The 11485-nt window shown below is 45.1% G+C and overlaps 1 protein-coding gene across 2 annotated transcripts in view; it reads left to right on the top strand.

The window, feature by feature from the left end:
• Positions 1 to 232: 232 nt before the first annotated feature.
• NSFL1C (NSFL1 cofactor) overlaps positions 233 to 11485 on the top strand; it is a gene marked incomplete at both ends in the record, with an annotated part of 30254 nt that continues 19001 nt past the window's right edge. Inside the window, 3 exons of one of the 2 annotated variants that reach the window (XM_080716315.1) lie at positions 233 to 366; positions 4217 to 4314; positions 8304 to 8378. In XM_080716315.1, coding sequence (XP_080572441.1) covers positions 262 to 366; positions 4217 to 4314; positions 8304 to 8378 — 278 coding nt within the window. The remainder of the gene's footprint in view (positions 367 to 4216; positions 4315 to 8303; positions 8379 to 11485) is intronic. The other variant, XM_080716314.1, reaches the window with a different exon arrangement.

Here is an 11485-nt window from a genome sequence, read left to right as displayed (position 1 = left end):
CCAGGCAGGTGGAAGACCTGCCTTGCCTCCTCCTCCGCCTCCTCCTGCTTCCGTTGTTAGGCTGCGATGCGCGCCGTGGCCGCCAGAGGGCGCGGCGGGTTTCCCGCACGGAGGCCTTTGCGTGTGGCACCGCGTGGGGCGGGGCCTGCGGGCGGGCGGGCGCCCAGCGGCTGGGCCGGGTCGACTGGCGGGCGGAACGCCGCAGCCGGGCTGGGCTGTGCCGCGGCGGCCGGAGCGGTTTGGGAAGTGCACGGGGCGAAGATGGCGGCGGAACGACAGGACGCCTTGAGAGAGTTCGTGGCGGTGACCGGCGCCGAGGAGGACCGGGCCCGCTTCTTCCTGGAGTCTGCGGGCTGGGACTTGCAGGTAGCGCCGCGAGGCGGACAGCCTCGGGCGGGCCGGGGCTGCGGGCGCGGGCGCCTGCCGCTGGAGCCCGAGGCGGCCGAAGCGCACAGTCATCCCTGCCCCGCCGGAGCGACCCAGGCCTCATGGTCCCGGGGCCGCCTGCCACGCGTCGCCGGCTCGGCTGGGGACCGGAGGAACGCGGGACGCCCCAGACTGCCCTGCTGGGCCTCAGTTTCCCCTGTTGCCTCGTCCTCGCCGCGTCGGCGAGAGTTCCGGCACTGCTGCAGCCCGCAAGGACAGGGGTCGCCCGGGGGCGTGGCTGCCGCGCCGCCGCTGGCTGGTGGCCTGGCGGGTCCGAAAGATAATGAAGGGCCAGGGGAAGCTGCGCTCGGAAGGGAGTGCTTTGTCAGTTTCTAGTCTTCGCTCCGGAGGATGTGATCTGTCAGTTTCTAATCTCCAGCGCGGCCGCGGTGGGGGGAGGAACCCGGCCCCGGGAGGTGACCCACGCCCCCTCTTACCTAACTGCTGGGAGAAACTGCCTCTGGGGCGGTAGCTCAAAGTTGGAGCCTTTTTTCGGTTTAAACGGGAATTTACAGTCTCGTTCACTGGCACGTACTACGTCTTAGATGATTATGAATAACATTTATCGAGTAGTTACTACACGCCAGGCACTGTTCTTACTGCATTACATGCCTGATGTCATGTTACCTGAGTATGTTGCAGCTGAGGTTTAAAGAAGCCAAGTAACAGCCGGGCGTGGTGGCGCACGCTTGTAATCCCCGCGCTTGGGAGGCGGAGACAGGAGGATCGCGCTGGTTTGGAGCCAGCCTCGCTGGCTTAAGAGACCCTGTTTCCACATAAAACAGTTGAAAAATAGGTCTGGGAGTGTAGCCCGTGGGAGTGTAGCCCGGGGATAGAAGGGCTTCCAGGAACCCCAGTACCACCAAAAAATAAAAAAAAAAAAGAAGCCAAGTAACTTGCCCAAGGCCTCACTAGCTATCAAATGGAAGAGATAGAACTCATTTCTGCCAGACAGAGACAGATAGACTAGCCCTGTTCTATGAATGAGAAATTTAAAGCCTAGAGAGCAAGAAATGTGCCTACGGTCTCACAGCTAGTAAATAGTGAGGTTGGTGTTTGAAATGGGTCTGCTCATAGTCTTTCAAATTGCTTCCCAAACAAGAGTTAGATAGGGTGTCACTGCCCACACAGGCAAGGTGTAAAGAACGTGTGCTGAGCAGAAGGTCAGGATAGAAAAGCACTCTGAAATGCATAGTGTTATGGTCGAGGGTCAGTGCCCCATTCTCCTTACACTATAGATGGAGAAAGTGAGGCTCATGCATGTGTAAGTTGCCCAGCAGAGCCAGGCCTTGAATGTGGGCTTTCTGCTTTCTGCATGTCAGTTCAATGCTGACATTAGCAAGAAAGCACACTGCCTCGCAGCAGGCTGGCGTGTCCTATGACAGCTTAGATGACCTCCTAAATAGCTGGTCATCTAAGTACAAAACGTGTGTCATCTTATTTCTTTGTGCATAGTATGCCATTAGTAAATGCCTATCCATTAAGCTAATGACAGAGACAGAGACAGACAATCACAAATGGCCAACATAACTCCTATAGTCCTTCTTTATGTGTAGAGCTAACACACAGCTGTGCGTAAATCTTTTTTTTTCTTTTCTTTTTCTTTTTTCTGCAGTACGGGGAATGGAACCCAGGGGCATTCTACCTCTGAGCTATACTCTAGCCCTATTTTTTATATTTTATTTCGAAACAGGGTCTCACTAAGTTGTAGAGGACCTCACTAAGTAGCTGAGGCTGGCTGCGAACCTGCACTCCTCTCTCAACCTGCACTCCTTCCAAGTCCTGGGATTACAAAGATGCGCCACCATGTCCGGCATGCGCCACCATGCCTGGCTTGCATAAATCTTAATGGATCATCTTATCCATTATGCAGGGTTGGTGGACAGGTGCCCCATGTCACAGATTAAGAAACAATTATCAGAAAGAAAGGAAATGTAGCAACCAAATTGGTCCCTGGTTCCTGGCCTCTGACCATAAGAATGTAAAGAGTAGCCAGGCGTGGTGGTGCACACTTGTAATCTCAGCATTTGGGAGGCTGAGACAGGAGGATTGCACAGGTTCAAAGCCAGTCTCAGCTACTTAGTGAGGCCCTTTGCAACTCAGTGAGACCCTGTTTCAAAATAAAGAATAAAAAATAGCGCTGTGGGTGTTGCTTGGAGGTAGAATGCCTTTGGGTTCCATCCCCAGTACCGCAAAAAAAAAAAAACCAAAAAAAAAAAAAACCCCAGAACTTAAAAAGTGAGTGTGGTGGCGTATGCTTGTAATCCCCATGTTTGGGAGGCAGAGACAGGAGGGTTTCTTAAGCTGCCCTGGCTTAAGAAACCCTGTCTCCAAATAAAAATGTAAAATAGGTCTGGGAGTGTAGCCTGGAGGTAGAAGGGCTTCCAGGAACCCCAGTACCACCAAAAAAAAAAAAAAGTGAGGGCCTGAGATCAGTCATGGCTTCACTCCTTATCAATGGTGCAACCTTAAGCAGTTTTCTTCTCAGTATTTCTGTATAAACTATTAAATGAGACAATAAAGCTGGGCACTTGCTTGTAATCTTAGTAGGTAATCCTAGTAGGAGGCTGAGATCATGGTTCAAGGACAGCCTCAGCTATTTAGTGAGGCCCTTTACAACTCAGACTGTTTCAAAATAAAGAATATAAAATAGGGCAAAAATAAAATGAGAAATAATAGTACTAATTTTATGGAATTGTATGAGGATTTATTTATTTATTTATTTATTTTGCGGGTCTGGGACTGGAACCCAGGAGCATTCGACCTCCGAGCTACACCCCCTGCCCTATTTTTTATTCTTTATTTTGAAACTGGGTCTCACTGAGTTGCAGAGGGCCTCACTAAGTAGCTGAGGCTGTCCTCCGGTCTCAGCCTCCCAAATGCTGGGATTACAAGCGTGCACCACCACGCCCGGCTTGTATGAAGATTTAAATAAATTAGTACATATAGAATTCTTAGAACAACCTGGAACATAAATGAATGCTCAATAAATATATGTTTTGTTTTTTTTTTAATCCCCCTCTCCACCTCCCAAGTGGGGGTGGGGGGATTAGTCATGCACCACCATGCCCGGTGCTTTTGGGTGTTTTTTGTTTGGTTTTGTTTTGTCTTTTGTGATGCTGGAGGTTAAACCCAGGGACATTTCTACCTCTTAGCTTTACTCCCAGCCCTATTTAATTTTATTTATTTTTTTCCGGGTCTGTGGATGGAACCCAGGGGCATGTGACCTCCAAGCTATATCCCCTGCCCTAGTTTTTATTCTTTATTTTGAAACAGGGTCTCACCAAGTTGTGGAGGGCCTCACTAAGTAACTAAAGGTGTCCACGAACCACGATCCCCGTGATCCTCTGTTCTCAGCCTCCTGAATGCTGGGATTACAAGTGCGCACCACCACGCCCGCCCTTATTTCTTACTTGAAAACAGGGTCTTGCTAAGTTGCTGAGGCTGGCCTCAAACCTGTGGTCCTCCTCTTTCAGCCTCCCAAGTATTGAGATTACAAGTGTGTACCACCACATCTGGTACATATGCTTTTACTTTATAAAATAAGAATGAAGAGTGTCTTCTACTCTAATTTTGCTTCTTGCCTTTCCTCAGTGGAATTTGATTCAGGTGATATGATGATTAATAACTGGTTTGTTATCTTTTGGTCTTAATTTTCTATGGTTCCAGGTACAAACCATCTTGTATATGTGGGCCATGTTTTAACGTGTTTGTTATTTTGTGCTCAGAGGAGCTATATATTAGGTGAGGGACTGTTTAAGGGTCCCATAGTACTACCTCTCTGTTACAGATTGCACTAGCAAGCTTTTATGAGGACGGAGGGGATGAAGACATTGTGACCATTTCACAGGCCACCCCCAGTTCAGTATCCAGAGGCACAGCCCCCAGGTAAGGGCCAACTTTACTTATTGTTACATGATTATTTTCAGTAGTGATGAGAAGCTATTTTCTGACTTGACAGAGGATTTGTGCTTGTGAGTGTGTGTGCCCCAGGGGTTCGAGTGAAAGTTAGACCAAGTGGTGGGTAGAAACTCCCTGCAAGCCATCCATAGTTCTTTCCTGCATTAAGATTTACTGAGTGTGACTTACTGAGTGTGGTTGTGGTTTATCTTTTTAATTAATTTATTTATTTATTTATTTTGTGGGTCTGGAGATGGAATCCAGGGGCATTCTACTTCTGAGCTACACTGCCTACCCTATTTTTTATTCTTTATTTTGAAACAGGGTCTCACTAAGTTGCAGAGGGCCTCACTAAGTAGCTGAGGCTGTCTGCAAACTGCAATCCTCTGGTCTCAGCCTCCCAAATGCTGGGATTTCAAGTGTGAGCCACCACGCCCAGCTGTGGTTATGGTTTAGTTTGGGGGAAACCACAGAACCTTTGTGAGGGCCTTTTATTCATAAAACATGAGGATTGCTTCATCTCTGGAAATTTTTAAGTAGAAGCCAAAGGACTTCCTTTCAAGGGTGCTATAGATATAAACTTTTAGGCCAGATGACTTTAGGAATGCTGCTTTTGTATTTTAGGACGCCCAATTACAATAGTAAATCTTACAGAGATCTGGGCATAGCTGTGCATGTCTATATTCCCGAGTATTCAGTAGACTGAAGCAAGAGGATTGCAAGTTGGAGGCCAATTTAGGCAACTTTGTGAGACATTATCTCAAATTTTGAAAAGGGCTAGGGGTGTAACTCAGGGGTCAAATGTTTGCCTAGTATGCACAAGCCCCTGGGTTCAATTCCTGGTACTGTAAAACAATCAAATAAATCTTAAAATTAACCTGCACAACCAGTCCTTTTCCAGGTTAATTTAGGGAAGTCAAACAGTTTTGACCTTTGGGATGCAGTTTGTATCACCTTTCTTGTCCTGCTGGCTTCCATAGTAGATCATCCTGTAGTCTACAGAGTAAGACAGTGCTAGTGATGCTCCCTCTGCTTTGGCCTGTTTACTTGTACTTTCTGGTATGTTTTAGCCAGAAAATTTTACCTGAATTTGAATTCGACCTCAGAATATAGAAAAGATTTTATTGGGCCATGCAGTAGTAAATACCCTTCTGAGGGCATGTAACTATTAAGCTATATTTCCTCCCTTGGAAGAAGAAACACTAGCACCAGATCTCATTGTTTTTCCTTCATGTCTTTCCCAGCCTTCCATCTCCCGAGAAAAAAGGTAATAGGAGCCGGGCGTGGTGGCGCACACTTGTAATCCCCAAGCTTGGGAGGCGGAGACAGGAGGATCACACAGGTTTGAAGCCAACCGTGCTGGCTTAAGAGACCTTGTTTCCAAATAAAAATAAAAAAAAATAGGTGTCTGGGAGTGTAGCCCAGAGGTAGAAGGGTTTCTAGGAACCCCAGTACCAACACCAAAAAAAAAAAAAAAAAAAGGTAATAGAAATGCAGTCTCAGCTTTTTGCAGGTGCTAAATTGTAAGGTGCTGGTGGTCACAAAGGGACATTCCTACCTGGACATGGTTATTAGGGTAAGGTTCTTCTTGCAGCTACTGGTAGAGGCAGCTCGTTCCTGGGATCTGAGTCTTTGATAACCACCTCAGGTTACTGGTGGGATGTGCATGTCAGAAGTACCGATGGGGAGAGTAGAATTTTAACCTCTAATGCCATCAGATGCTTGCTCCTCTTCTTTTGTAGTTTCAAAGTCTTATCACGGTAGAGGCCCAGGAACCTAACTGCTTGACCACTTCAGAGCTCTGTGATCTCAGGCAGGTTACTTATCTCAGTTCCTCAGTTTTCCTCTCCTGTCTAATGGACATGATAGTAGGGCCTGCCATGTGTCAGATTAAAGGAATTCTTCAATAGCACTTAGAGCACAATATGTATTATCCACTGATAGCATCATTTAATTGTTATCACTTTTAGTGTCCATTCTCCTCTTCCTCATTTTTGTACCTTATCTCATTCAAGAACAAGTACATATATTAAAAATAGGCATAAAGGTAAGATCACTTTAAATCAAGAAAATAGAGTTTAACATTAAGCCTGAAGGGAATAAAAGGCTAGATACACATTCAGGCTTAAGCCTTTCTCATTCCTGGTTAGGCCTCTGACTTGGTGAAACTAACAGAGGGTGGGGGAGGGCACAGTTTGTTACATCATTGTCCTTTTCTGGGAGGATAATGCTGACTACATTCTTAGGAGAAGCCAAGCTTATGGTAACACCCCAGAGAAAATTCTGAGAGGGCCTGCTTCTCCCTTCAGCTGGGCTGTCGAGGTACTCTTGGGCCTGCTTTGGACCTCTGTCCATTTCCATCCATCATCTTCCCATCGGCCTGTCATGCTGTCACGCAGTCTTAGCTTTGACTCTAGAGCAGGGGTGTTTAATGTAGAGCCTGTGCATCCCTAGGAGGAGTCTGTGGGGTGGCTCTGAGAGGGTCTATAGATTACTTGAAGTTTAGGCACAAGTTTCTATATGTGTCAGCCAGTATCTTTTCTGGCAAGAGACTCCGTAGACTTGATCAGATTCTCAAAGGGGTATAGGAAATAAGAAGTTTAACCACTGCAATGAGAGGAAGTGTAAACTCGTCATTTAGTAGGTGCCGGGTTCTGAGTTAAGCCTTTACCTACAAATCATTTTATTTATTTTTTTATTTTGGGGGGATTCCGGGGATGGAACCCAGGGGCATTCGGCTTCCAAGCTACACCCCTTGCCTGTTTTTTTTTTTTTTTTAATTCTTTATTTTGAAACAAGGTCTCACTAAGTTGCAGAGGGCCTCACTAAGTAGCTGAGACTGTCCGTGAACCGTGATCCCCTGGTCTCAGCCTCCGAATGCTAGGATTACAAGAGTACACCACCACACTCGGCCATACAAATCTTTTTAGTCCTCAGTGAGTACTATTAAGCTCCCTGTTTTACGTATGACACCAGAGCTAGGTTTCTTCCCATGATCACACAGCTAATAAAACAGTGATTTAAGGGCAGGGCTGTTTTGTTCCCAGCATTTCAGCTCTCACCCACAACAACGTACTGCCTCTTCTTGTAGACACTCACAATCCTCCCCCTAGCTTGTAAGAACTGTATTTAATTATCTTTATAGACCCAGCATCCAGTTCAGGGCCTAGCATTTCCTCAATATTTAAAACTAAGTGAAGCCAGGTGTGGTGGTGCACCCTTGTAATCCCAGCACTTAGGAGGCTGAGACAGGAGGATTGTGGCTTCGCAGACAGCCTCAGCTATTTAGTGAGGCCCTTTGCAACTCAGACCCTATTTCAAAATAAAGAATAAAAGCCAGGCGTGGTGGTGTACACTTGTAATCCCAGCACTTGGGAGGCTGAGACAGGAGGATCACACAGGTTCGAAACCAGCCTGAGCTACTTAGTGAGGCTCTCAGCAGCTTAGTGAGACCCTGTTTCCAAATAAGATATAAAAATAGGTCTGGGAGTATAGCACAGAGGTAGAAAAAGCCCCTGGGTTCCATCCCTAATACCACAAAAAAATAATAATAAATAGGGCTAGGGTATAGGTAGAATGCCCCTAGGTTCCACCCCCAGTACTAAAAAAAAAAGAAAAGAAAAAACTAAGTGATAAAAGCAGTTGTCCAGTAGTAATATTTCATAGTAGCAAAGATCCTATTCTATTTCTCCAGGACAGCTTAAGTTATATTCCATTTTCCCCTCTCAGTAGCTTATCCCTGTTTTATTTTTTATTTTGAACCCAGATCTCAACTAAGTTGCAGAGGGCCTCACTAAGTTGCTGAGGCTGGTGGAGAATCTGCGATTCTCCTGTCTCAGCCTCCCAAAGTACAGGAATTGCAAGTGTGTGCCACCACGCCCAGCTCCACAGTAGCCTTTTCTAACTTATTTTTAATCCTGTGTGGCTTTGAAGAAAAATTCTCCCTGAAATCATGTTGCTTCTTTCTGTGTTTCCAGTGATAATAGAGTAACATCCTTCAGAGACCTCATTCATGACCAAGATGAAGAAGAGGAAGAGGAAGAGGGCCAGAGGTAAGTCTTTGATTGGGGGCACAGCCCACAGGATGGTCAGAATGATGCATAAATCACGTAGGGCAAAGTCATTTATAATACTATACCTAGATATAACTAGGTATTGACACTTTTAGTGTATTTTTTCCAGCCTTTCCTTTATATAGGATAAAGCAATATATTAAATAATAGTTTAATAGACTTATAATTTATACGTTCTCCCAGTGAACACAAACACACTGTTTTAACATTTAGTAGCATCCATTGTTGAACATACAGACAGTGCCAGACATGGTTGTGCACACTTGTAATCCCAGTACTTGGAAGGCTGAGACAGAAGAATCGCAGGTTTTCGGCCAGCCTCAGCAACATGTGAGGCCCTCTGCAACTTAGTAATTTAGTGAGACCCTGTTTTAAAATAAAGAATAAAAAATAGGGCTGGGACTGTAGCTCAAAGGTAGATGCCCCTGGGTTCAGTCTGCAGTTCCACAAAAAATAAAATAAAATTCATACCAGTGTAATGAAAAAGTATAACATTAATTTACCCTTTGGTAACTATAAATATTTTGGTATAATCTCATTCATTCATTTTTATTCTATAATATATTTTGTGTATATTTTACATGGTGAAAGTCAGATAATGTGCTGTTCTTGGATTAATGCTAGGTCCTGAACACTAATTCATATGTTAAAATTCTTCATAAAAAGCCGGGTGTGGTACACTTGTAATCCTTTTTTTTTTTTTTTTTTGTGGTACTGAGATTGGAACCCAGGGGCTTTTCTACCTCTGGGTTATACTCCCATACCTGTTTTATACTTTATTTGGAAACAGGGTCTCACTAAGTTACTGAGAGCCTCACTAAGTAGCTGAGGCTGGCTTTGAACCTATGCGATCCTCCTGTCTCAGCCTTCTAAGCGCTGGGATTATAAGCGTGTGCCACCACGCCTGGCTTGTAATCCTAATATTTGAGAGGTTGAGACAGGAGGATCATGGTTCAAAGACAGCCTCAGCTACTTAGTGAGGCCCTTTGCAATTCACTGAGACCCTGTTTCAAAAAATAGGGCTGGGGGTGTAGCTTGGAGGTAGAATGTCCCTGGGTTCCATCCCCAGTACCGCAAAAAAAAAAAAAAACTTCATAAAAAAGCCAGGCATGGTGGCGCATACTTGTAATCCCAGCATTTGGGAGGCTGAGACAGAGGGATTGTGACTCATGGACAACCTCAAATACTTAGTGAGGCCCTTTGCAACTCAGTGAGGCCCTGTTTCAAATAAAGAATAAAAAGTAGGGCTGAGAGTGTAGTTTGGAGGTAGACTGCCCCTGGGTTCCAACCCCAGTACTGCCAAAAAAAGAAAAATTCTTCATAAAAGCCAGGTGTGATTGTGCATGCTTGTAATCCCAGTACTGGGGAAGCTGAGACAGGAGGATCACAAGTTTCCAGACCAGCCTCAGCAACTTAATGAAATCCTGTTTCACAACTTGAAAAAAAAGAATAAAATAGGCCGGGCGTGGTGGCACACACTTGTAATCCCAGTGCTTGGGAGGCTGAGACAGAAGGGTCGCACAGGTTCGAGGCCAGCCTCAGCTACTGAGTGAGACTCTCAGTGACTTAGTGAGACCCTGTTTCCAAATAAATTATAAAATAGGTCTGGGAGTATAGCCCAGAGGTAGAAAAGCCCCTGGGTTCCACCCTCAGAACCACACACACAGAAAAGAATAAAATAGGATTGGGTATGTGGCTCAGAGGTAGAATACCCCAGATAGATACTGGGTTCTGTTGTCGGTAACACACACACACACACACACACACACACACACACACACACACTTCTTTGTAAGTATTTTCAATGACTACAATAATCATTATATGGGTTTCCAACGTTTACTAGTGAGCCTCTCAGTTCTGTGAGCATCTTTGTGTATTATCTTTGGCCATATTTCAGATCATTTTCTTAGAATAATTTGTAAAAATGGAAATAGAAGGCTTAGAGAACTTTAATAAAGACTTTACAGTCCATCAAGCAGAACAGTTGTCTACCTGTATTAAACAAGAATAAACTGGCAACAGCCTTATTTCATGGGTTTTGGTTCTCCATGGGTCTACCTCTGTCTATCAGACATTCTTCAAGAACATTATATAATAATCATATGGAAATTTCCTTACAATGGTCATTCTTTGGGAATTGGGTTAAGAAATTACTTGTGTTTTTTTTTTTTTAATCCATATTGCCTTCATACTACATCAGACCTTTTAGTTAGTTAGTTAGTTAGTTTTTGCAGTACCAGGGATGGAACTCAGGGGCATTCTACCTCTGAGCTATACCCCCAGCCCTATTTTTTATTTTTTATTTTGAAACAGGGTCTCACTGAGTTGCAAAGGGCCTCACTAAGTAGCTAGGGCAGTCCTTGAACTACAATCCTCCTGTTTTAGCCTCCGGAATGCTAGAATTACAAGCGTGCGCCACCACGCCTGGCCAGACCTTCCTTTTAAATACACTCAAAGTTTAGGGATATATGTCAATTCCAGGTCTTTGAAATTGAGGGAAAAGTAGTGACATCAAGAATGTGAGTGAGAGCTGGGCATGGTGGTGCACACTTGTAATCCCACCACTTAAGGCTAAGACAGGAGGATCACAGTTCACAGACACCCTCAGCTAACTTAGTGAGGCCCTTTGCAACTTAGTGAGACCCACTACCCCAGTACCACCAAAAAAATAAGAAAAAAGAAGTGTGAGTGCCTTGCTCCTAAATAGCTCCCTCACCTTCTGTCCAGCCGGCTGGTCATTTCATGCCCCTTAGCTTCCTCGGCCCCTTCCTCGGCACTTCTTCAGACCTGCAGTGGCACTACCACTCATCTAAGGTCCACCCATTCCCTAATGAATGCCAGGCATGAGAGGGTTGAGACTAATTGTCACAGGTTCTCAGTTCTCACTTGGAGGACATGCTATTGGCTTAGCTGTGAATAAGAGTGATGGGGCAGTATGTGACTAGTTTTCAGACCCAAGTTAAAAAAAAAAATTACTAACTTAATCCCAAACCAGCCTTAGCCCATTACAAAGCCCAACGTGGATGTTTTGGGACTGATATTTGAGATTAGAGTTTCTCTGTCCTTTTCTAGTCCCATCTCCT

Source organism: Muscardinus avellanarius (assembly GCF_963383645.1).
Source record: "Muscardinus avellanarius genome assembly, chromosome: 19".
In the NCBI taxonomy this organism is placed as follows: domain Eukaryota; kingdom Metazoa; phylum Chordata; class Mammalia; order Rodentia; family Gliridae; genus Muscardinus; species Muscardinus avellanarius.
This window is presented reverse-complemented; position numbering and strand designations above follow the sequence as displayed.